We start from the raw sequence: 27,988 nt of genomic DNA, 5'->3' as shown, positions 1-27,988 counted from the left end.
ACAATAGGATACAATAAATTAATTAGACTAAAATATGGTGACCTCTCTTTGTCCCTGTAAAGTGCTTTGTAGGCAGCTTACTAGGTTTTGGAACAGAGCCATTGATTCGGTTTAAATTTGTCAAATCACACAATTTATGGCAAATGTAAAGTTCAGCTTTAATTTAAGAAAGACCTTTTCACTTACCTCCATATGCAATATTGTGTCTCATCAGGTCCATTTATACTTAATCAGTTTAAGCATTTTAAAATTAGCCAGTTCTTGAGTGTGGAGAGGACAGGGGCGTATTTAACATTCTGGGTGACAATATTGAAGGTTATTAGAGCTGCTTACATGAAAGCTGGACCTCCTCGTTGCTATTGGGCAGCACACTGTGCTTTCCTATTGTCTGTAGGTGCAAGTCATGCTTAATGCAGACAGTAATGGAGGCCAGTGTGAGTAATATGATGATGGATGAGGAGGCGGTTGGTTACCCCTCTGCTCTGATGTCTCTCCTAGATTCTCACACTATTACAAAGCCTGGCCATCTGATTGGTTGGTGAATATTGGACACACCACAATGTCATTACTTTTGACAGGAAAACAAATCTTTCTGCTCATTGAGGATCTGCATCAGCTCGGTAAATTATGCTTTTAGACGAAGGTCATCCGAGCTAAGATTCCATTTGGATGCATGTAGTATGTTGACCGTTCACTATAAGTTGGTGTAAGTACTGAATTAATGCATTACTGGGTTGGTAATGGTTTTTACGCTTCATACATATCTGTTTATACGTTCGCAGTGATGCATATTTCTAGTCATTGACGGTCATTTTTCCAAACTGCATGCCAACAGTATACACCCTCTGCTTTTATCACTTCTGCACCTGCTTTTGCATTCTTCTTTTTATATCTGGACATCGTTATTAACCCTTCTCTGCTCATTTTCATTATTTGTCTTTTATTTAATTACACAACAATAAATGAAATTTGATTTGAAGTAGTTCATCATTTTGAAGACCTCGCTGGAAAAAAAAAATCCTGTCCAGACTGTAATGTGAGCATCTGAAAATATTGCCTGCCCGTCTGGCAGATTTTAAACCGTCTTCAGAGTGGGTAATATTAAGCCAGGCATTTTTTAAGTTGTGGAATGTATCCATGGAATATTAATTATATTAATTTAAGCATGAAACTGGCTATGAAGATGTTTGAGTGTTAGCCTAACTAGGTTATCATGCTTACAGAATTTCCATCGTCAATGTGAATGCAAGTAAACTAATATTAATGATTTAGTTTTTTTAATGAATATTAATATGAACATTATATAGCTTGTGGACTATTGTTGCAAGTTTTTCAAGTAATTATGCATAAAACAAGTAAAATCAGTAATTAAGAACAACAACAACAAAAAAATTGAGCAATGGAGTACAAACAAACTACAGAACAAAGATACAAGAGAAGTAAATAGTGTTTAAAGTATGCAGCATTATCAATTAAGTATTGTATTTCTCAACATTTACTTGAAGCCTCTTACACATGATATTTCAACACCAATGTGTTCACTTTGCATTAAAACCTTGTCAGTACAGGCATTTTAGACCGAGAAGTGAATCTGACACATGCAGCAACATTACTGCATGGGATGAACACCCATGTTTTTGTAATCAAAGGAGCAGTAATTTTGAAATGCCTTTACGTAAGTCTGTATTTGGCATGTAGACTGCACAGAGTATCTGGAAATGAACAGATTTGCTTTGATCACATCATATATGTTTGCATATTACTGAGGTTTTGAGTGAATTACTTTATTAGCTATTTGCATTTCCAACCCTTGTCACTCTTATCAGAGGATTTTATGGCTTGTACCTTGTTTGCATGCACTGCCTAGTTAGCCATAGCATTACAAGGGTGTAACCACTTTTGACTTTTTCAAGAACCCATGCCACCTTCCACCATTTACTTTTCCCTCCCTTTTTGTTCGTAATGGCCATGTAGCATTAATTAGGGTGGATTTATAGTTTTTTTTAAAGGTTTGAAACTTATGGAGGTTTGTGAGAAGCCCCTGTGCTGGACTGATCGATGTGCAGGGTTAACAGTGCAAGGCATTGACATTTGCAGGCTTGTTGTATTTGTTTTGCAAATAAAAATTTAAGGGAGACACATTATACAGCATTCTGCGCAAAAGGCCTCACTTTGTTGTGGGTTGTTAATGAGACCCCGATCGCTTGACGCCAAGGTCAGAGGGGCTGGATTTGGAATTTAGAAAGTCCCTAAATCTAAAGTGAAACCATCAGAGAACATTTAGAGGGAAATAAGTGGAGAAGTGACACGTAGTGACCTTGCTAGAGGTTTTGTGGTAGATCTGTTGTAATGTCAACAGTTCATGTTGTGTGAAATACTTCTGCCTTGTATTTCAATGTAATAGGCCACATCACATGTGAATCGTCTTCAATGAATGTAACGCAGACAGAAAGAAGACAGAATGGAATTCATGTTAAAGTATTACATCACATAATAATCTGAAAGAAAATTCTGTCACCATTTACTCACCATTTTGTCATTCCAAATCTGTGTTTCTTTCACACAAAAAGAGAAGTGCTGACAAATGTACTGGTAAACCCCCCCCCCCCCCCCCCCCCCCCCCATTGAAAGTGAATGAGGATCTGGGCTATTTGAGATCCAAAGTAAAAAAGAAAAATGTTCTAGACATGTCTTCAAAGTACTCCATGTAACTTGTGCACTATATTCCTCTTCTGAAGACTGAAATAATCTTTTTGTGAGAAACGGCCCAAAATTCAAGTAATTGTCCAGTAAATATTTACCTGTTCTGTAGCTTGCATATTGCAAATTCCAACTTGTCGCAGTTTGTTTGGTCTCATTGCATTGATGTTGCAACATCTTTGACGTCATATGTAAGGTGTTGTGCCTTACTTGGATACGGACAGCAGAAGGTAACATTTTCAATTAATAATGACTTGCATTACAGCTTATTCATCATAAAAAGCTGTCATAATGGTGGGATTAACAATGTGGATCATTATATGGACAAGAGTTGCTTGTACATTCTTCAACATTTGTCCTTTTGTGTAAAAAAAAAAAAAAAAAAAGAATGTCCTAAAGGGTCAATAAAACAATGACCGAGTTTTCCTGCACCTTTAAAGTTTTGCCTGTCAGTGAAGTGTGTAGAAGTTTTTAAAGCTGTTTACAGTAAGCATAAGTCACCTTCATCGAACCTGTTTTAGTCAATTGAGAATACAATGACAAAGGTTGCATGCTTCAAGATGAATAATCATTAACGGAGGGGTTAAGGGACATCTTTACTTGCATATTATACTGGCTAATTAGTGCAATTAAAATTTCACAAACAAGCCTGGGTGTCCACGTGATGACCTGAAATCTGTGTTTACACCGTAATGAGTTACCACAACAACAGCGCTCTGCCAGATTTACCATCGAGCGCTTGGAGAGCGCCATAAACAAACAATCCAGCTCTGACTGGATCAACAGCTGCCATGTTGTGTTTCTAGTCGATTACCCCGATTGGCCATTTCTTCAGCATACAGTAGACAAATGCGAAACCCAAGCCGCAGGCTTCTCTGTGACTTCATACTGGCTATCTGATCTCTGTTTGTGTTTTTGCTTAAGTGTGTGTGTGCACTTGTATTTGACCCAGATATTCCAAGGACACAGTTGCTCTGCAAGCTCCCATCTGTCTGACTTGTCCTGCCAGGCCTGTCGTGCATCTCTCTGTAGGTTGTCTGCACCACGACCTCCTGGGAATGGGTGGGGAGGCAAATTCTGTGGCGCTTGATTACGTCCACTTAAGCTCTGCTTCACAACAGGAAATCGATATAATTACACAAAAGCTAAGCATGTTGGGGAATGGGGAGGTTGTTCAGGAGAAAGGTGACTGTAGGAATGAAAAGAATGAGGCAAATTTTACCCAGTGGAAAAACAAGAAAAGCAAAGCATCCTTCAAACTGATCTGTTAACCTTTGGGGCTTGATTTTATTAACTGTAACAAAAGCAGCCTTACACACTGGCCTCCTCTGGAGATGTAAGATTGGAAAACTAAAGCTTAGACAACAACATGCAGATTCGGTCTACTCCAATATGCTTTCACATGCATATGTGCATTAGTTTAGTGAGTTAGAGTGTAGGGTTAAATTGGTGTTGGACTAGAGTTTTGATGCACATCTTTAGTTACTGCTGAGAATCATGACTGATTATCCTGGCATGGCATGATTTTCGGTCAAAGATTGTGCTGCTTTTATGTAGTCATTGGGGAATCAAAGGGACTCGTTGCTTTAGAGCCGATCCAAAACTTACCTTCTAATTCACTCTGTTACAGTTTATGTTTGCATGGTGCTCCTGTTCTTTTTTTGGTGAGCTCCAAGTGACTAGGACTAGGAGGGCAAAATCAAAGGCAGATGCCCTACCAAAATCTTCTCCAAAATCTTGCCTTTAGCAAATTGGTATAAGGCTGATATTCGCCCAATATTACCTCATGATATGATGATACACGTTGTGATACATTAGTCACAATTTATCACCATGCATCATGGTACAATTGAGAGCAGCTGAAACTGTGCCAAACTCGTGAGAGACAGAAATTAATCTACCAGATCGGTTTCAACATCTGTTGGATGGTTCTTGGCACAATATGCTGCCTCAAATTTTCACACTGCTTAATTCTGGTTTATCATCTTTTAAACCTGCACTTTTAAACTTGGTTCTGCAACATTTCACACTTGTGATATTAAATGTATAAAGTGTGAAACAATGTTAGAATGCAATAGGGGTTTAAGATTTTGAAGCCCAGAAAACGGCATTCATGCATCATAAAAAGTGCTCCACATGACTCTGGTGGATTAATAAAGACCTTCTGAAGTGAATTGATGCATTTGTGTAAGAAAAATATCCAGATTTAAATCTTTATAAACTGTAATCTCTAGCTTTCGCTAACTATTGTACGCGCATTCACGAGAGTGTGGTGTTCCAGCGGATGACGTAGGCAAACACGGAAGTGACGAACGCTGAAGCGCAGAGGAGAGAGCAAAACAAAACATTGCTAGCTAATTAGAAGTACAAAACAAGGATGTGTGAAGAAAAATGTCGTAGGATTTTAATATAAACCAAGAAGAGAATGGTTTTCTTTTGCTAAATTCACTTTTACATGTTGTTTGAACTGAAATGTGTGTTGGCAGTGTGTGTACACAACCACCCTATAATGATAAAAGTCCACCCAGTGTTTTTTTGTTGTTGTTGTTTTTTAATCCAGATAAATAATATCCCCTTTCTCAAATCAAGCCGTTCTCAGAATCTTGGCTGTGTCACGTCAGACAGACCCTTGTCTCGCATAGCCAGACCTTCAGACTGACGGCAGAAGGTCTGGAATATATGTCTGCTTTCAGTGGCCAAGGCCCGCCCATGAGGCCTTTTGACCGACATGTCAAACAACCAATCATAGTTCGTTTCGTTTAGCGTCACGTTTCGGGGTGTGGAAATGTCGCCACAATAACAGAAACTCTCGGATGTATTTTAAAGATTCTATGCCGTGAACTTTAAATATTTCACATGCTTTTGAAAATCCAGCGTTTAGTTGACAGAGTTCATCATCACAGTTGTAAACACGACGGCTTTCTTCTTTCGTGAGGGGGTTTGGCACCACAGCTTCTGTGTTTCCCGGCGGACCGAAAATAAACGTGTCTCCCAGAAATCCGGTTTAATTCAACTAGTCCGATTACGACTTCGACGTTCCTGAAGTGTTTCCAGAAAAGTGTGCCATATGTTATCAGACGTTTAGCCAACGGTCTGTGGGCGTGACGTCTGAGGCTGAGACTAGACAGATCCAGGCCCCTCTCACGATTGTTGATTGACCCGACCATCTTACCTTAGGCCTGCCCTGAGTGAGCTGTCATCAGTCCACCATTGTTTTGATGCCGGAGCAGTTGTAGACAAGAATGTCTCCTAAGCGATTGAGGTGTTTTGTTGTTGGATGTAATAATGAACATAGCAGTTGTCATTTACTCCCTGCACTGAAACGGCTTGCTGTGAAAAGAGCTGTTTTTGACAGGGTAAAAAGGGTGTTGTTTTACATTTACCATTGAGAAATTTTAACCAAAGTATGTTATAGACTTTTCATTAAGACCCTAAAGAATCATATCAACTTGTGGAAAATGGGCATCCGATGAGCCCTTTAAACAAAACTTGGTTCTCGCGAGGCTAGCATATTCTCACCGAGCTTACGCTACGCTAGCATCCTACCTCATCCATTGTCTCATGATCATGCGTATGACAGCTGAAGCTAACTGTAAAAATGTTCATTTTAAGTGCCGTTTTGTCACCTCAAAACCACCATGTTTGTCTTAATGACAGCAGGCAAATTAAAAGGTATTTTCTTCTGTGGTGTGTGTAGAAATCAACATGGGTCCTCCAAGCAGGATCCAAAGCATCCAAGAGGCATGTTTGCCATGTACAGAAATGTTACACTGTCCTAAGACACCACAGAGGAAAGGAGCTTTTAATTTGTCTGCTGTCATTAAGACATGGTGGTTTTGTTATTCTACATGATAGGGGATGTTTTAAGTCACTGTGGTTGGTTGAAAGTGTTTTTAAAAGATAGAGATCTTCCACATTTCCTAATTGTCAGACCTATATGGGTTAGCTGCTGTACTATCATATCAGCATTTCAGAGAAGCAATTGTTCATGATGTCCATGTAGCCAAAGGTTAATTGTTCTGTAGGAAGGCACTGCCATTATTGTCCCTTGGGCTCTGCTGGACTCCACATGGCTTTCAGTGCTATCCTTCTAAGCTCTCCATTATACTGTATGTTATATGAGCAGTTATAAGAATAAGTGCTTCAAGCAGCTCTCATAGTTGAACCAAAGTGTGTGAGATAAAGAGGGCAGATGTGCGCCGCTCTCATCCTTAATTCAGCATGTGCCACTGTGTCTGTGCTGAGCAATGGTGCTCCTGATGTAGATGACTCAGCTTCCCGCGGTTTCATTACTCTGTAGCCGCACTGTGCCCCTAAGTGGAAACATTGTTCCCATGTTCCGCAGTTACCTGTGGGTCAGTTTGCGACAGTATTCCACTGCAGAATCCTTAAGGAAATGCTGCTTCACATTTAAGCTCGTTGAAATGTTCAGAACTGTATCTGTGAATCATTCATGATACCATTTTCTTAAGAATAAATGATTTTATGAACAGTTTACACATTTTATCTGCTTGTTTCATGCTTTCAAAATTTGCAGGGGAAGAAGACAGGACCAGGTTTAAAGCAAGTGCCTTGTCCATTGAGAATGTTCATTGCAGCTGCATGTATGAAGAGTGAACCCAAGAGGTCACCTCCATACAAAGCAACTTGCTATTGGCAAATTTTGCTTGTCACCAAACGATAATCCAACACGAAACTTGCAAGACATCCTGTCTATTCATATAATTTAGATTTCATTTCAGTGAACTTGATTCAAGCTAAATTGCATATGAAATAAAATGCATCAAAAAAGAGAGACTCATTCACAAATTGTCTATTTATTGTCAGTTGTTTTTGGATTTAAAACAACACTGCAGAACATAGATATCTGGTAAATAGAGGTGAACGGATGAGGGGAGTAGAACCGGAGGGGTTGCACCCACACATTATTTAAATTCTTGACTCAACTAGTTAGTTCTTGACACATTTACATTCTGTCGTACTACCCTGCCCTAGTAGATAGTAGGTCATTCAGGGGCTGAATGCTATCCTGGATAATTCTTGGCATGGAGACTATTTTCAACTGCATGTAAAACAATTGATTTGTTTGGTGATGCATTAAGTTTAAGCCCCACGTGACCGTACAGTGAACCATAATTGTAAATGAAAGCAGGTATTGTAATTACAAGCGCGAGGTTAAGATGTTTGTTGGCTTGGTGAGTAGGGGGTTAAGGCACAAATGTGTGTGTGTTTGTCAACCCGAGTCTTCGGGAGTTTGCGCTGTGGATCAGCCTGTCAGCCTTGGATCTTGAGCAGGAGATTTGCAGCCCTGCTTCAGCTATGTGCTGTCAAAGTGATACGGGCATTCCCACTACCACTGATGGATGAATAAACACACACTTTTTCTTTTGCATGCTTATTCCATTTAATCTCCCAGACCATTTTACCGTGAGTAATTTTGGCATGGCATATAGTATTTATCATTTAAAGTATCTAATCGTCTGTAAACTTTTTTTTTTTTTTTATAGCACATCCCTAATTTGAATGTCATCGTCATGATGCAAGGTTAATTTCACTGTCAAAGTGCATGCATGCTTAAGCTCCTGTAAATAGAAATAATAACACTTAAACATGCACACATTTGGACTAGTTGTTCCATAAGTCAATAGTTTGGGCTTAGCTTAACTGTTTGTCAGTTGTGGCATTCACTGGCCGACCAGTTGAATAAAGTTATGGACAACTAGTTGACTAGTAAAAATGATTGCAAGTAGTCTTGCCAGCTCTAGCGCACACAAACACAGAATTTGCAGTGCGTGATTCTATGTGCCACAAGGGAAATAAGACAAAGGAAAACCCTGACACATTAATGGCCCTAACAGTTAATTCTCAGAGGGGTTTAGTAAGCAGAACGGAGTTTGTGAGGGTCACTCTGTTGTAAACCATCACATCAAGTTTCCTTGGTAACTGATAAACCACTAGACTGTTGCAATACTGCGACCTGCATTCTGAAACTGAGGAAATGTAGAACGTTTTAATAAAAAATGGTGAGTTTCTACTGTCAGTGAATCTGAACCCAGCAGTGGGTTGCACAAAATTACCAAACACTCTGAAAATAACTCATCAAAATGACCCAACAGGCTAAACCAGGGTGAAAAAAGGCAGTTTTAGAGGGTAGTCAAATGATTTGGAACTATTCTGTAGTCCATGAGGGTTGCAATGGACCACTCTTCTCCACTGCTCCATATCCTCAAAGTGTATCACGTTTCAAGTGCTGAGCTGACAAATGGATTTTTCTCGATAGCTGTACTTGATTGGTATTTTTTTTCCTTTCTAAAAGCGGAACAAAAGGAAAAAATGAAGGTAGGAGTAAAAAGAGAAAAACAACAGAGTAAATCTATAGCCAGGATCAGTGCTTCTGACAGAATCCCTCAGTGCCCGAATCTCCGGTTCACCAGGGTATCCTCGAGGATTCCCTCCTATTAGCCAGTACGCGATAGGGAGAGAGACTTAAAAGGTAAGTGACTATTCTCGTTTTTCTTGCACAGAAAACAGACACATTGCACACACAAGATTTGTTTCACTGGCAAAATGCTGCGGCGGGTGAGCCTGCGGCGACTCCACAAAGGCATGTAAATCTAGACTGAAGTGTTCCACGCGCAGCTCGAAAGAAAACAAGAACATTCAGGGCAAGCTGCTTTCAGGAGTGAAGAGAGATGGCATTCACGGCTCATATGACCTCACACTTTTCCCCAGTCACCATGGAGTTGCTGTGGAAACGCGGCGCTTTTTCAGGAAGTTCCAAGCCTGCTGAAATGCACCCACTCTCCCTTCATTTATGTGTGATCTGTGAAATATTACAGCCAGCTGGTCGGCACTGACACCTTACGTTAAGAGCATTGGCAGTTAGCCTCTCTGGTTGTTGTCAAGGTGTACTCTAACATATAGTGTTAGTCCCAGACTAATGCGGTCTTGTATTGACTCACTAAGCCCATATCAAATTTCTTTTCAGAGTGATTTGATTGTGTAGCCTTGCTAGCACTGTGGTTCAGTGAATCTTGCTCTCTAAAAATACCTATAGTGTGGATCAAGTGCTCTTCAAATGACATGGACTTCAACTAAAGCCCGATTCGGACGGTAATTGTTTCTCATATGGACGTCTGTAAAAATGAATTTACATATCACCTCAGTGATAAAAGTCATGGATTCGGATGGTGATTTATTCACAGTGGAGGAGGGAGTTCTGTGATCCTGCGAACCCGGGAACGCGCTTCACGTGGCCAGTCACATGATCGTGTGCTGTAAATAAAATGAATTTTATTAACAAATTTATGCTTATTATTGTGTAAAATGTATTCTTATTCCAAGCATATTTTGTCATGTATAATCCTATTTATTATTTGATTATTTAAATGTCCTGTTTAAAAATAGGAAAATATGCGCTATAGATGTATAAAATTATACGAGATATATGTCCGTTTATAATACACATTTTAAATTTGTATTGCATATCTGCTGCTGCCATAATAAAGACCCATTTCGAATGTTTACGTGCTTTTCTTCTCTTTCTGCTCTCACTCGCTGTGGTGGAGCAGTTATGAAGTATTGTTCTTTTAAATACTTTCCAGCATTTCAGAAATAAATATGTATGCAAATTACACCGAAGTACAACAGTTACCATACGGTGTTCAAAAAGGGTTTAAATGCAGAATTTTTTAATCGAATTCTTCTCGTAAATTCAGAGATGTGGATTCGGACGGCAATTAAATTACCCCACGACCTTGGTGTTTGTCAAAAAACAGTAGGTAATTTGGCCAGGGATTTTCACGGGGGTGGTGAGAGAAAAACACAGACGTCCTGGATTCAGACGACAATTAAATCACCAACTACCCCCTGTATATGGTGAAAATCACTTACGTCCCCCTGAGAAACAATTACCGTCCGAATCGGGCTTAAGTGAAACATTCTCCCATGCAAAAATTAATGAATCAACTCTCAGGGAAAGAAAATAGCATCTGTAACCAAGAATTAATCAAGATCTAGATTTTTCAAGCTTGGGGTTTGTAAAGGAGTCTGGAGGTACTTGGTGAAATAGATGTTTTTTGTCACTTAGAATAAATGTTTGAAGACAGTTGTTTCTATGGAAGTTTTTTTTGTTTGTTCCCTTTTTTGAGTTTGCATACTCCATTAGCTGAGCAATAATGTTATCTGATCTTTGTGGGTAAGTCTCGAGTAAACTCCTTATGGGGCTTGTCAGGGGCCAATAAGTATAGGCTGTTTTCACAAGCTGAGATTAAGTGGTCACAGATACACAAATATGTACATATTGGGTTGTGGGAAATTCAGAATTTAGGATTTTGGTTCCCACAATTCATGGTTTGTAATGTGATTGAATTGTTAGTCATCTTTGATTGGACAGAAGCAGCTAGCAGCAGGATATGTTCTTGTGGAGGAACAACTTGAGCCTTGAGAAAGATCTTCTAATTGATGTGCATGAGAGAGGGTGAATGAAAATGACATGGTCTCAGGGGGCAACTGTCTAATTCCCCGTTTAGCATACAGCAGAGCCGCTCTTTGCTGTCAGACGGTTTACTGGCACTCTCATCTTTCCGCCATCTGCCTTTGTCCGCTCTTTCTTCTGTATGTCTGTCTCACCTCAACACACCTACACCATCAGCATTTCTCCTAATATTCACTGGGAGTTCCTTTCCATGTGACCTGCTTTGTGAAGGTGCGAAAGTTGCGGAGGGAGCAAGACTTCCTGGCAACCGAACAATATCTATTTTTTTCTTGTTTTTGTAAACAGTCAGGAAAACGTAGATCAAGAGAGAAGCCAAGGGAGAGAGAAAGTGAAAGGTAATTTCCTACAATGAGCGGAGGCGTCGTTTTCAAGCGCAAGTCCCTTGTAATCGCTTGACATTGTAAGGTTTACAGGGCTCTCGCTGGCTTTGTTTATTTTTTAGTGACCGTAGCTTCGCAGCATATGCCCATTTTCCCCCTTTGAGAGAATTATAGTGTGAACAACAGTTGTAAATATGAATAACAATCTGGTATCATCCTGCAATCTCTGTGTGTCTTTGTAGGGCTGCCATGTTACAGGTCTTTCATTATGAATGAATAAAACCAAATAATTTTTGTTTCTTCATGGACAGCCAGTTTTACCTACCTCACAGTTATTGAGCCTGCTGAGTGGATATGTTGGGTTTCTCTTCTATTGGCTGGGGTTATTGAGCTCTGGGTCTATATATCTCACACTCTTTCAGAATAGTATTTTTTTTTTTTCCTCCAGATATCCTATAAACTGTCTTGGACTGTACATTCATGGACTGATAGTTTATCCATATTATTGGCAGGCTTCTGCCCATTTTACAGCCACTGGGATGCACCAGTCCATCTGGAAATAAAGTTGCTGTAACTGATGTGAAACTATTAGAATTTTTATTTGACTTTTCATGTTGGTCTTCTAGTGTAGAATAAAGTATTTCTGATAAAATTATTTTAAACGGCACATAAAATCAAAACGCAAACTGCATGGTTCTAGGTAGGTGCTTCTCAAACAGATTCTTGAGGTTTTGGCAGTCTGTCCCACATTGCACCACATTACACCTACGTTGCCTGTTTGAGGTAAAAGCATGGGCTGTTCAGTGTGTTACAGTGTCTTGAGCAGAGGTGTCCAAACTTGCTTCTGGAGGGCCACCTTCATGCAAACCTTATCATCAGAAATTCGAATCAGTAAAAGTTTGTTGTAATCAAGACTTACTGGGTTCAGTTTTTTTAAATTAAAGTTGTACCTAAGCACTGCAGGAAGATGATATTCCATGAGGAAAACTGGACAACCCTGGTCTTGAGGTAGCTACTATTTTAGGGATGTACAGTCCTGCTCCTGGAGGACCATTTTCATGCAGAGTTTAGTTTCAACACACCTACCTGGAAGTATCTAGTGCAGGGCTGAGCAACTTTAGTCCAGGAGGGCCACTGTCCTGCTGAGTTTAGCTCCAACCCTAATCAAACACACCTGCCTGTAGCTTTCAAGTGATCTTGAAGACATTGATTAGCTTGTTCAGGTGTGTTTGAGAATTGAAGCTAAACTCTGCAGGACAGTGGCCCTCCAGGACTAAAGTTGCCCAGCCCTGACCTAGTGGTTCTGAAGACCTGGATTAGCTGGTTCATTTGTGTTTAAATAGGGTTGGAACTAAACTGCTTGCAGATAGCCCTTCAGGATATGACACCCGTCTTTTCACAAATCATGATTTAAATGCCCCTCCCCCAATGATAATTTGTGTAAATTTTCTGGAAATTTAGTCTTTTCAGCAAATCTACATTTGATACAAACAGTAAATATTCAGGCACACAACTGGGTGACATTGACGCAAATGAAAAACAAGGCTGTGGCTGTGAGGGACTGAAGTGTTCAAATTAAACATGGCATCTACTCTGACAAAGGTCTGCTGGTTGCCTCAGTTACCCAGTTTTGTCCTTGGCAGAGGTTGTGCACCTGATGTGTGTCTAGAATAGAGGAATTGAATACGCTCGTGTGCATGACTGAGTACACGTTTTCATAGAGACAGGGTTTGCCATATCTGTTTACTTCACTCGAGTGTTCCTCCAAGCACACTAATACGGCTAATTAGGAGGGATTCCTCTCATTTTCAAATCAGCACAAGAGCTTACATCTTCCCCTCATGACTCCTGTCACAATTTTTCTGCTCCTGGCTGAGCTGCCCTCCTCTAACCCTCCCACACACACTCACTTCCATGGAATGCATTGTATAAGAGCCTGATTCATGCAACACAGTGCCTCATCTTTATCCACTCAATGTAACCTATTCTCCAGACCTCCCCTGCTCTCCTTAACCTCTCCTTTCTTGTCCTTTGGGTCACTCGGTGAGTAGTAAGACCACGCTAAATGCTCATATGTGTGTTTGTGGATTCAAGAGATCATGTTCTCTGTTTCCCAAGCCATTTATGGGATACAGAGTCTAAGTCACAGTTTCTCATGGTGCACATGATATGCAGTTGCGGTCTTGTGAAATTTTGATAGCCATTGTGTGCAACGTTAATGGGCCTGTAGAGTGTCACATTTGTCAGTTTAGCTTTTAGTAACATGTTATGCAAACTTTTGACAAACCCATGCTGCTGCTGGCTTCACAGCAGAGGACTTCTTGAAAAAGGTTATGAAGAGTCAGCAAGAAGTGGGTGGCTGCTAGGGTTTTGCTTACTGGCCCATGTGAAGTGAAGTGACATACTGCCAAGTATGGTGACCCATACTCGGAATTCGTGCTCTGCATTTAACCCATCCATCGTGCACACACACAGCAGTGAACACACACACACCATGAACACACACCCGGAGCAGTGGGCAGCCATTTATGCTGCTGCGCCCGGGGAGCAGTTGGGGGTTCAGTGCCTTGCTCAAGGGCACCTCAGTCGTGGTATTGAGGGTGGAGAGAGCGCTGGACATTCACTCCCCCCACCTACAATCCCTGCCGGCCCGAGACTCGAACCTGCAACCTTTGGATTACGAGTCCGACTCTCTAACCATTAGGCCACGACTTCCCCGTGTCATATTCTAGTCCAAGATAAAGGCTCAGGCCCATTCTTTTAGACCTTTAATCCATTTTACATGGATTGTAAAATGGATTAAATGGGTGATACATTTTATCACCCACGAGGAATATGTCCAAACACATATGGCAGTGTTTCCCAACCCTGTTCCTAGAGGCACACCAGCAGAACTCTTTCTAATAAAAAACACCTGATGCAACTAGTCAGCTCATTAGTAGACTCCAATATGGGACAGGGCAATTTTGGCCCTCAACATCCACTTTCCTGCAGAGGTTTGCTCCAACTCTAATCAGCCTTCCAGTACTCCTAAATACCTTGATTAGCTTGTTTATGTGTGTTTGATTAGGGTTGGAGTTATAAGCTCTGCAGAAAAATGGATCTCAATGGCCAGAGTTAGAATAAACTCTGGTCATTGAGATGTTAGAATAGCAGAGTTATTCAGAGAAAAATAAAACTTCATCAGTATGCGCTAGTGGTAAACACAAAGAGCATGATAAATCACACATTCACAGTTGTATTTTTTTTATGTCCCGAAAAAAGTGGAAGCGGCGAAAGAGGAAGGGATAAGAGTTTGAGGCAAGCAGTTGTGTTTTAGTGCCATGTTGCGTTGATTTCATGTTGCATTTTTATTGGTTGGTCAGTAAACGTGGATCGTAGTAGCAAAAACACAGTGTGCGATGATCCTGCTGTATCGTAGGCTATCTTTGGTCGCAAGACCCTGACAACAGCCGTCTTTGAACCTCTCTCGCTCTAAGACATAAGAGCACTGATTAGGAGCCACGATCTCAGAAATCGCCACAATTGTTTCACAATGCCAATCTTTTTTTCTGGGACAGCCGAAAATCATGCAGTGTGTCTCGGGTTTTAGGCAGGGGTGGCCAGCGTTGGTTCTGGAGAGCCACAGTCCTGCAAAGTTTTGCTCCAAACTTGATTTAAAAACTGACCTGCCTATAGCTTTTTAGTAACCCTTAAACCTTTATTAGATTGTTTCAGGTGTGTTTGGGTAGGAGTGAAAGGGTTTAGGGTTGGAGTGAATCTCTGCAGGACTGGCTCTCCAGAACCCTGATTTAAGGGAAGATATCCAAGTGTGTACTGTTGGTGTGCCTCTGGGAACAGATTTGGGAAACAATGACTTGTTGAGGAATTCACATTGACAGTAATTAGAGGTGACAAAGCAGCTAGAAGTCATTCCAGCCATATGAGTGGTTTGACTTGTTGACATCTAGATATTTAAATACTTTTAAAGTGAAATACTCTTTAGAGACAAGCCACAGACTACCAAATTTGGGCACAAACAGTTCAGGACATTTCTGCACCAAGTTTCTAACTTAAAGTAAGAGGTTTGGTCATAGAAACCACTGCTAATACAAGGAAAGGGTCAGAAAAGAACCTAATGTCTAGGAGGAGGGCCTCTCATCATTCCAAAAAAGCATACCTGCACATTGATCCCCTCTCATTATTAAAGTTACTCTCAAGCTGTGAATGCTGATTTTTATCCCTCATTCACACTGATGCAGAAGGCAGCAGGCATTGATTTTTTGCACTCTTTGTTCCAGCAGCTGTCTACAGTGAGATTGCTTTGGATGTGAAAGAAGTCTTTTCTCCACACACACCGGTAGCCAAAGTCTCGAGCCGTATAATGAACCGTTTTGGACATGACATTTGGAGTCAAAATGTAACTTTGCAGAAAAAAGTACTAATTACCAGCATATTGATTAACTGTTTCTATAATCTGATGAAACACCTGCAGAAAAAGACCGGGCATCTGAAAAATCTATAGTCAAGTTTTGATTTGAGAAGTTGAACTAAGGCCTGTTTCACATTAGACACAGAAGTAGCATGAAGGAAACATTTAAACAATGCACGTTTATTTCTATGCCTATATTAAAGGTTACATATTTCACACTGCCCACTTAGTTCAGTGCTGCATAGCAGAAGTGTTCTGTATGTGTCTCTTTTGGCACTGGGGCTTTCTGTGCAGTACATACTGCAGCATGCTCAACTTGGTATGGTTAAAATGTAGTATAAACCTCATCGATATCTTTGCAACATGGACATAAAATAATAGGATGAACTACTCACACAATATTGTAAGATATGTCAGGCTTTATGCAAGTTTAACATGCAGTCACAAGAATACTGCTCTTCTGTGTATGTCATGTTCTTCATGTCATTTCAAATTACATTTCAGAACAATCAAGTTAGTAATTAATAATTCTATTCGACTAATATTTGATAGTCATTTATAATTAATTTATGGCTGTTATCACAAGAAATACCCAATTTAGTAACCCAGAAATCAATTTATTGTCTGTATAGAGCCGTTTTCAAAGAATCAACTCTATTAGGATCATCAGAAAATAAAAACAACTCAACCAAATCTGTAAGATGATATTTAATAGAAACAAAACTGAAAAAAAAAAATCTCAATGACTTTTGAAATGTTAAACTGTAAAAGTTAGTTTTGTAAGTTATTAAATGTAACTGTTGTCTAACATTCAGAGCAAGGAATCTTGCTGAAGACATAAAATATGAAAATGTTTAGTATTATTGCACCTCATTTGTGGTACTGTAGATAAACCGTGCAATTTAATTCATAGCTCTGTTATAGCACCTATTTCCAGTGAAATACAATTTAATTAGTTCTGCTAAAGTCGTATTTTTTTTTTTTTTTAACGCTATGGCTGGCATTTTCCTGGAATTGCCACATGGAGGACAAAGATTATATTTTGAGGCAAGAAGATCCCTCAGATACTGAGGCCTGTTAACGCCTTGATATATTAAGGACAACTAATGCGAAGCTCTTTCATACTGGTATGTCTCCTGTGTCATGTGCTGTGGGCCTGTAAGCTTTTCTGGGTGTTTAGTTTGCGTGCATGACTTTATTTATGTCTCTCCCAGCCATGTGTCTGTATTTAGAACTGCTGTGCTCTGGGCTTGTGTATCATGGGGGCCTCATTAACACTTGCTCGTGTTTGTATGTCAGGTCATATATTAACTCTGAGTCTGTTACTCATCTCTGAACGAGAGCAGACCTTAACCTCATAGGGAATCTCATAGTTCTCTAAAACGGTTACGTTCATTTATTTGTTTGCCATGACAAAATGAGGTTCCTCCTTGTTTTATTTTCAGCTAAGATGTCTAATGGCACATGTGCAAAGTTTATAATATCAAAACCATTAACATGTCCAAAACCAAAAATATCAGGGGTCATTAAGTTTAGTGTATTGAAGACCTTGCAAATACCTCTAGGTTCTTGTCAATTCACGATGGGTTTATTCCTAATAAATAAGCCTGAAAATCAATATCTAACCAGTTTCTGAAGCAATAGTTGCGACTTGATGTTTTGTCACATTAAACTGTCTGATTTTGCTGTGGTTTGAGTTTCCCACAGTGATGAAAGAGCTAATTTCTGAACTGAAAGATGCTACATAACTGTCAGCAACCCAATCCCCCACCCCCTTGATAGGCAATGTTTTAAAGCAGATACTGGTTAGAAAAATATCTTTTATATTAGCAGTTTTGCCTGTCGGCCTTTGCTTATGGACACGGTGTCTACAGGCCTCAAGAGATGAAATGTCCAGAAAGTCACTGTCACTGTGCTGACAAAAGAAAACCAGACAGTCGGATGGTGGTTCTTTTGATCTTTGGGGGAACATTGTCATGCTGTGGTTAACTCTAATCGGCTAATCAACAGGAATACACATGACAGCCCTGCAGTTTGGCAGGAGAGGCAAGATGACAGCACACTACAGGGGGCGAAATGTGAAAAGCCAGTGGCCATGACGCCTGATGTTGAGGTTGATGATATTTTAGCCCTTCACAGTAAGATAACTTCCCATTTCTTGAATATCTTTGATGTGAGCTGTGGTGATAAGCAGAACTATTGTGTGAAGAAGACATCTGGTCTTAAACACATGACGAGGAAGAACTGCTGTCTGTTTTTGCCAGACCAGTGTGACCGAAGAGATGGTAGATCAGATCACTTTTCTCTCTTGCATAAGATTTCAGCCTTTTTATTATCCCAAATCCAACCTCTAAATTGAACGGCTGGTCTTTTTAATCTTCTTGCATATGAATCCGCGGGGTACAACTAACAAATCACACCAAGCATGCACTTTTAACCTCAGGTCATCATAAACTATTACTGCCAGTGTACTGGGTTAATTGAAGTCTCACAGCTGAGCACAACACTGGCTTTCCAGCAGACCTCCTCCTTCATCTGAATGGCTGACACTATAGATTCACTACATATACATGCTCAATTACCTTTCATACAGCACCTTTGAGTCATCAGTAGGAGTCCAACTTTAATTGTTCCAGAATATGTATCTTTAATATCTGCAGTCTAAAATATAATCTTTATTTCTGCCCTGTTGAAAAATTGTGGGAGGTTAATTCAATGCTGACAATGACTGAATGAGAAAAATATATATAGTTCACATACAAGCAAACACACTGTATATCACATTAGCGCTCTAGTTCTTCTATCTTTGCTGCAGCTGTTCATAAAATTAAATAAACTATAATAAATAAAAAATAAATAAAAGATGAATGACACTATAAACTATTGCAGTGCGCAGAGGTTAGCCAGTATGCCATTTACATATGTGACCCTGGACCACAAAACCAGTCAAAAGGGTCAATTTTCTGAAAAATTTTCTTTATACATCTGAATAAATAAGCTTTCCATTGATGTATGGCTGGTTGGGCCAATATTTGGGCGATATACAACTATTTGAAAATCTGGAATCTGAGGGTGCAAAAAAAAAAATCTAAATATTGAGAAAATCACCTTTAAAGTTGTCCAAATGAAGTTCTTAGCAATGCATATTACTAATAAAAAAATAAGTTTTGAGATATTTATGGTAGTAAATTTACAAAATATCCTCATGGAACATGATCTTTAGTTAATGTCCTAATGATTTTTGGCATAAAAGAAAAATCAATAATTTTGACCCATACAGTGTATTTTTGGCTATTGCTACAAATATACCCCAGTGACTTAAGACTGGTTTTGTGCTCCAGGGTCACATATATGTTGCCATTTTTGTGCATAAAATCAAGTATTGTGAAAAAATTAAATTACATTTTTTAACTGATTATTTATGGTGTATCTCTCTCTGGTGTCTGAGAAGATGAATTTAATAAATTGCAGTAGGAAAAAAAAGGATCAACAAACTGTTATGTGTTTAAGTAACCAGTAAACCAGTTAAGTGAACAATTCAGTAATTAATTTAAACATGCATGCATGCAAATGGTCATTGGTCATCACACAACAAATCTGAACAAATATTTTTGACAGACAGATTCAAAAGATTTGAGTCAAGGGGATGAATCAAATTCTCCACTTCTACACGTAGAATAAAAGATGAGGCACAGCACATTTTAGGTTTGGCAAAAAAGAATAAAACTGCAAAATGTTTGTATATTTAAAAGTGAATAAGTATATTGTGCCTGTGCATCTATTCTTAGAAGTTACACAAAGCCAACCAATCAAATTAGAGTTTGCCAGAGTGTTTTTCTTTTTTGTATGCATCAGATGGCCAGTAAATGGACTGAAAGTGTGCTATCTAACAGTTGAGACTGAAATAAACAACTTGTCTAACGTTATAAGTGGATCTCTCAAAAGTAATTGGTTTTGATGAGATGATTTGAAGGATATCCTCACAACCTACACAGGGCAGGGCTAATTGCCACTGTCATGGCTGAGTGGCCAAGAGGTTCACTCATGCCTGAGACTGACACTTCAGCAAAATAATTTAGTTGCTCACATTGACTGTCCTGTCACTGCTTTGTGTTTAAACACCGGTGACACAATGTGAAATCTCATCTCTGGCTTTGCATACACTAGCCTATTTTCTCTCTATTACTTTCTTCTCTTTCCTGAGGTGATGGACGTGACACCTTTTATCTATCACTCCGGGAGCTGTGCAAATACACTGCAGAAGTCGAGAGTGAGATCTATGGGCTCGGTGCCTGCATTAACTTAAAGATAAGAGCTTTGCAGACATTTGAGTCCTTGACCCCTGCTCAGCCTGTGCTGCACCTCGCCTACGTATTCCCTCACATCCACACACTGTCCCCCGCTGCTTTCTGCCTCTTTGATGCGACATACCCACCCGCAGCTGTCTTTAGTACTGAGCTTTTGCATAATTAATTTGTAATGTGTGTAACTAGTCATAATTTTATAGGGAACAGCTGCTGTATGATGAGTAAAATGAAAGGAGGATGGTAAGTTTCAGTGCTGTATTTGGTAGGGGTGTAGCGGTTCAGTTTGTGTCATGGTTCTGTGGTGAATGTTTCACTGCCATCCAGTAAATATTTGATAAGTTGGTGGCAGGTATTAATTTATTTACCTAATCGCACATTTCTGAGGTTTAATGAAACTTTTATAACGCCAGTCTTTTTTTTTACTGCGCCTGCACCCAAAATAATCTCTCCACTTTATCCCACTTGTCCTTATAACAGCCCTAGTTCGAATTAAAATAGAAAAAGCTTATGCTGCTTTCAAGTGCACCTGGGAAACCCAAACCCCAAAAACTACTTCTGAATTCAAATGCATGATATCAAAATTAAATATTGTGTTATATAAAGCAAACAATGAAATTCAAGTGATTAACTTTACATTCCTGCACCTATAAAATGACTGAAATACAGCATGTAAATTTAAAATCATTCACTTATAATATAAGTGTCTATATTATACATCCATGTTTCTGCAGTGTTTTAAATCGACACACCGCTTCAAGGGTCACACCTCGGCAACTTGTGTCCCATTTTGTAAATACAACTTCAGTTTGTGTGTTTGGAACTCCTAAACAATATTTCCACTTACAGGAAACATTATTTGAATATCATTCATTGTTCTTGAACGACACACTGATATTCTGTATGTCCTCCTTTCCTGCAGGAGGCGTTGTCCATTTCCCTTGGAGGTCACCAGACTGTCAGGAGAGCACACGGTCTGAGAACAGGTGCCAGGTCTGCTCTCTTCTGTCACCCCAGTGCCACTCTGACAGCCCAGGTGAGTGTTTCACACAGTATGATTTATCACAGCCAGAGCTGCACTTGAGATGTGTTTGTAAGCCCCATTCCAAATGCTGACCCAAAGCCCTCAGTCGCATTCAGACTCTACATTTGAGATGTAACGTCATATACACAGACTTGCAGTGACACTATCAGACTGTTTCTTACTCCAGCCCAGTAGGAGGCATTTAAAACCAGGTTTTGTATATTGTTGAAGCTATTACAGTCTCTATACTAATATAAATGTTATCAAAAAGTTGTCTAAATTGTACTTTTGAGGTGTAGCTGTTTTTTTTCTGTGGAGGAACAGTTGTTTTTGCATCGACAGTGTAATTCCCATTGATGCAGTTTACAGAGTTCCGCTCCTTGTAAGACTTGTTGCATCCGGTTGCATAATAGTTACATCACAACAGGGCTCGCAAAATTTCTAAATCCCTGGTAGCCCTTCGGGGAGGTACTCTTCAGATTTTGGTAGCCCGAAAATTAATTTAACTAGCCCAAATAAAATAAAGACCATAAATGTCAATCAAAACATTTTCAATACACAAATATCAACGAATATCAAGTTTTATTTGACTATTTACAAGGTATTTTCAGAATTCTTAAAAATCTATTTAAGGCAATTTGAAAAATAATTTCTTATACCATTTAACATTTAAAACTGTCTAAGGCCTTAAAAACTCTTCAGTGCAGTTGTATCAAATTTAAGGACCCGTGGGAGCAATGTTCCCTCTAATTTTTTTTTCTTGCTGAGCAAAACTTTTCTCTATTGGCCGGACACTTCGGGCACCTGAGCAAAAGCATTCTTTATACCAGACCTGTACAGCATGCACACAAAAGTGTGTAACTTTTAACTTTAATGTGCTATTTATATTTGATTTGACCCTTGATGTAACTAAATGATGTACATTTTAGGTTACCTGAGAAAACATTTTTACAGTATCGTTCTCTTTCTATGAAACCTGTAAACCGCATTCACCAGCTCTAACTCTGTCGTGACATCAGCTCTATAGCGGTTTGCCCGAGCATTGCTATTCTTTTCCTTTTACTGGCGGCATTCAATAAAATGGCTTCCCAATTAATTTTTTGTGTGCACGAGCCGCGGTGGAAGAAGTGCGCAGTCGCGCGCGTGCTCAGCTTAGAGGGAACACTGCGTGGGAGCCCTGTATTTGGTGTTTCATCAAAAAATTAAGCCCAAATTATACATAGTTTCTGCAGTACGTGTACAGTCAAACTTTTAAAGTATGCTCCATTTGATAGCATGCATGAACACAGAAGTTCAACACACAAGCGTGTTAAACAGTTTCAATCTTTTCCAGAGTCTATATATATATATATATATATATATATATATATATATATATATATATATATATATATATATATATATATATATATATATATATATATATATATATATATATATATATATATAATATAATTGCGTGCATCATGCAATCCCCTCACATTAGTGCTTGTTGATCTGGGCGTCTTTTGTTGTTGCTGTCTCCAGTAGTTTATTGTCGTCGTTCTGTCTCCTCCATTACTTTTCAGCTTTGAACAACAGTGTTATCACCTTGTAAACAAACTAATTAGTGCAAAAGGCACGTATGCAAGCCGCACATTAGGGCTGGGTAAAAAATATCGATTCTCCGATTTTAATCGATCTTCAGTTTAACGCAACGATATCGATTCGGGAAATCCCCGAATCGATTCTTAATGCGCGTGCTTCACGTAAGAGGATATGAATATTCACCTCTCATCCTGAAGATGTCACCATCTTTCGAATTGCTCCACTAAAAAAAACAACTGTGTGCACCCTATTATTAATGTAGATGTGTATTTCAGTAATAAACTTAAGTAGGAGAGTTTCAGTTACCAGCATTTATATCAAAATATGGATCCCATGTCTGCAAAACTAACATTTTGAATGAAATATTGATAGCTAATCCATATCGAATCGAAATCGAAACCATAAAAATAAGAATCGAATCGCAGAATTGGTCACAATACCCAGCCCTACCGCACATAAAGTATGTGTGGGTAGAAACATAGGGCTTTGTGTGTTTGATAGTGAAGATTTGTGCCCTATTCATACTTTAACGTACATGTAATAACCAAAGTATACTTTTGGTTTTAACAACTTGCTCCATCCCTTATTGGATGATATCAAGCTCTTTCATTTCACAGTCCAATCAACTTCATTTTAACATTTGCAAAATTGGGTGCACGTTCACATCTCATGTTGACTTGACCTGTAATTTTAATTTTAAGGTCCGGAGTGTTTATCTCCTTTTTACCTGGACCTTTTTATGTTGCTGGGTCCAATTTAGTTCCTGAAGAGCAATCCCAGCATAATCAAATTGATATCTCCTGTAGTAACGTTTTTAGCATGATCATTTCATCCTGGTTTCTACTTATTGTAATTCCCTTTGACAGGAGATCAATTCAGCTAAATCTGCCCAGAGAAACATTAGTATTGGCTTTTCCTGCAACACTAGTTTGGTTTGCAAAACCAGTGAGGCGCACACATGATATTAAAACATCCCTGTAAGGTAAAGTGTTTACATATTTTAAATAGGGATGTCTGTGTATATTCTTCCTGCCAGTGCCCACAACATGAAAAATGTATGATCAGATGATATTTGTTGTGTGAGTGCTCGCAAGCCTTCTCACAGTAAACCGTATATCTCATATATAAACCGCGTTAGTATGATTCAGCATGTGTGTGAATTCTTTTATTGAAATCGGGGGGAAAAATGGCGTGACCTTTTAGAGAAGTCCTGTTTGCAAAGTGTTGAGTGTGAAATGGAGGCGTTCTTTTTCCTACCCGAGGGATTTGATGAAGGAATAGATTATAGCGCATTATCAACCTCTTTAGGATAGTAGAGAGAGAGCGTTCTCTCTCCTGTCACCTTTTTCTCTAGGACTGTGTCCTGCTGCAGTGTATGATTTTATAGAAAGGAAAGAGCATGTATGAAAAAGTAGTAGGTCCAGCAGCACACCAAATGTAGGCTTACATAAAGACAGTTAAACCCATTTCAGCTGGATAATCTGATGTATTTCCAAGTGAAACGGGATGCCAGAAACAATTATCTGTTGTCATTAGTCTTGAACGTATGTGTGCATTGACTAGTGCAGTCTGAAAAAAAAAAATAGCATGATTTGTGCTTACAATTGCTGTCAGATTTGATTCCTGATTTGAATATCTAATAATTTAATTTCAACAAACATGTATATAATTCAAAATGTGTCCAGAAAGTTAAAGGGGTCTCTGCTTTTATGCACTTCCAGCGAAATGGATAAGTACATAATCAAATTAATAAAAAGGATACCATTTCAACTTTATTAAAAAATCAGTGACTGATGCAATCTTTATGGAATACACACAGTTCACAACATTTTTTGTTCCCTTTATATTCATGGTCTTATAAGATCTCTTTCATTATTTCTATTAAAGTCAATGATACACAAACGCAAATGGAGCCATTTTAATATCATATAAAACACAATATCTGAGCTTCCAGCAGTGATGTTGCCAAAAAAGAAACCATCCCAAAAATAGATTCCCCTGTTGCTCATTGTGGACCGCATTTGCTTCTGTTGCTTTAGGACAAAAACAGATTAACATGGAAAAGATACCCTTTATTGCATGTCACATCTGGTAAGGAAACGTTTAACGTTTGGATTTCATTTTAGTGTTTGAGATTTGAAAGAGGTGGAATGTGTTAGGCCATGACGTGTGATTGGATATCTATGTTACAACACCCACATGGCCTCAGTTACTTTAGTTTAGTTTAGTATGGCAACTTATGCTGGCAAACTAACCTGGTCAGGAGCAGGCTAAGCTGAGCTCCTCTATCTCTGACCAATAGGAACGCATCGATATTACCACTGACTCTCTCACATACAATCAGTTGAATTTATTATCGGTCCAAAAATAAAAGTATACAGGTAATACACCTTAAATAATCAAAATAGGCTACACCCAACTGTATTTAATGTATTGTGCCCAAAATGTAGGTTAATGACATTTTAACATTGTTGCTACGTGTGCATTCAGTTGATCAGCTGCTATGATCGACATTAGGGGCTGCTTCAGAATAAGCGTGCACTTCACATTATCCTGTCTCATTGAACCTGGATCGAATTAGTCCGATTGCGTGAACTTCAATTGTCGTTTATGAAACCGCTTTAGTCCCGAAGTCAGGTTTTGGACTTTAATCCCTGCTTTTCTTAGCGTCTTTTATGAAACAGCCCCCAGAAGTGCTTTAGTGCCTCTTACTGCAACCATGCAACATGTTTGTGCTCAGATGTTTCAGGGCAGCGATGCGTGAAATAGAGTTTGCATGTCTAGAGGGTCTGCGTTTATACTTCAGTAGATGATAGGGTTTGTTCAAATGAAAGCTGTCGTGGATTTATGTGCCCAGTCTGTAATATCATGCAAAAACAGTTTAATGAGCTTGTTCAAATGTATAAACTTGGTCGTTCCACAGTGTATGCCTATTAAACATTATCAAAAGATTAGGCAATATTTTGACAAACTTCATGTTCCGCTACACTGTATAACCTAATTAATAAATCTCTTCAAGGCTGCATGTCTCTCTCTCTCTCTCGCTGCATTGCTGTTTTGAGGGTCAGGCGCTGCATCGATTGCTCTGAACTGCAGCTCTCTTCCTCCACTGACAGGTTATCTCTCAGAGAGGGGGAGAGAGAGCCGTGCTCAGCATTATTCTCATACAGACGTGATTTATCGCTCTCACACACATACGCTCGCACACACAGATCGGAAATTACCCCAACAAACAGCATGTCACTTTGGGAGATATGCCGGATAGGTTAACCGACACAGCTAGGAAAGACCTAGATGGTGTGCTGCATTAGGAGAACTGACCTTTCGCTAAGGCTGGCCTTAAAGGGACAGTTCACCCAAAAATGAATATTCTGTCATCATTTATTCACCCTCAAGTAGATCCAAACCTGCATGAGTTTCTCTGTTCTGCCAAACACAGGAAGGTATTTTGAAGAAAGTTTGTAACCAGGCTGTTTTGGGGCACCGTTGACTTCCATAGTAGGAACAAAAAAATCCTTTGTGTTCAGCAGAACAAAGACATTCATACAGGTTTGGATCTACTTGAGGGTGAGTAAATGATGACAGAATGTTCATTTTTGGGTGACCTATCCCTCTAATGGTCCTGATCATTCAGGGCCTTAGCAACTGTTTCTGTCTGCCATTGTCTTGCAGGTACTCTTTTCTAATGAATGTCAATGGAAGTCCTGTGTGTTTGTATTGTTTTAAACAAAATTTCATTGAAATTATGCATACACCAAAAAATAATAAGTAAAATAAGTAAAAATGCTGGGCTAAAAACAACCCAATTTGGGGTGTCTTGGCAATGCAGCAATCAGTCACTAATCAGCTAGGGACGAACCCAGCTGGTTTGGGTTAAATGTTCGAACTTGCTAAACCTTAGCAGTATTATCATTTTTAAACACTAGTTTTACCGAGTTAAAATTTGAAAATGAACCCAAAATGGGTTGTAAATTAACACATGCAGATTGACTACAGTAAAACACATGCAACAGTTATAATCAAAAGGTTAACAACACCTAGAAATGGACAAAAAATCTAGGCAAAATTAAAAACCAACCTGTTATCTCCAGTTGCATGGCATGCTGTGAAAAACCTGTTTCTATTGGTCACATACAGTGTTTACTGCATTTCAGCCTTTTTACAGAGTTCATATACAGAGAGTCACAAATGTAGTGACCTAGAAATAGTCATGAATTGTAAGCATTCTTTTCAAAGAATAAATTTTTCAAAGCATTTGCTTTTATTATATTTGTATGTGTTTGTGTGATTTTAGTACACAACTTTTTTTAGACGCTAGTATATGGAATCTAGCATCTAACATATTTTAATATTTTTGAACCAATATTTACACTTGTACCTATTTAGTTTAACTATAATTATATTTACAAAATAAATGGTTATGATTATTAATAATAAAATAACATTAGTAATAATGCATAGTCGTTTATTTATTTGCCAAAAGGCAGAAATAAAACGATCATTAAAAATGTATTCTTCAAAATGTTTTTTTGACACCAAAACAGAAGTAATTATATTTAATTCCAGTTGGCCGCTGCTCTCTTCAGTCAAATCTGCAAAGCACAGCTCTCTCCGTGGCAGAAGCCTGATTTCAACAATCAAATATTAGCATTCGTATACTTGCAGGCAGACACTCTGTCACTCTGCCTAATAAGAGAATAGCAATTCTTGCTTGGACTGAGTTAGACTCATTCTTCATGAGTGTGTGTCGTGAGTCCAGAGAGCCGTCCTATCAAAAACATCATTTAATAAGATCCTTTATATGCCACCTCTGATAGACTCGCTTGCAGTGGCACATCTGCTTGTCCGTGTCCTCCAGATTCAGATGGTACTAATTTATAGTCCGACCAATTCACACTTTACACAGAAGTCTTGATTTTAACCCCAGATATGTCTGTGTTGTCCTCAAACAACTTTCAGGATCAAATTATCTGAGGTAATTTTGATGTCCTCTAAGGAATGTAATCCCGTTTGGATGGGAATTGCACTATATTGCTTTTTCACAATGCTCCTCATTTATTCTGACCTTCTGCAAACTGCCCACGAACTAAAGCTGAATTTGCCTTTGTTATGGATTCAGAACCTTTGCCAACTTCGTGGCTAAAA

The 27,988-nt window shown here is 39.0% G+C and overlaps 1 protein-coding gene across 1 annotated transcript in view; it reads left to right on the top strand.

Annotated features, from left to right (window-relative positions):
- LOC306884505 (calcium uniporter protein, mitochondrial-like) overlaps nt 1-27,988 on the top strand; it is a 74,959-nt gene that overhangs the window by 6,409 nt on the left and 40,562 nt on the right. The window contains exon 2 of the mRNA XM_079440422.1: nt 21,155-21,268. Coding sequence (XP_079296548.1) covers nt 21,155-21,268 — 114 coding nt within the window. The remainder of the gene's footprint in view (nt 1-21,154; nt 21,269-27,988) is intronic.

Source organism: Barbus barbus (genome assembly GCF_936440315.1).
Source record: "Barbus barbus genome assembly, chromosome: 18".
NCBI lineage: Eukaryota > Metazoa > Chordata > Actinopteri > Cypriniformes > Cyprinidae > Barbus > Barbus barbus.
This window is presented reverse-complemented; position numbering and strand designations above follow the sequence as displayed.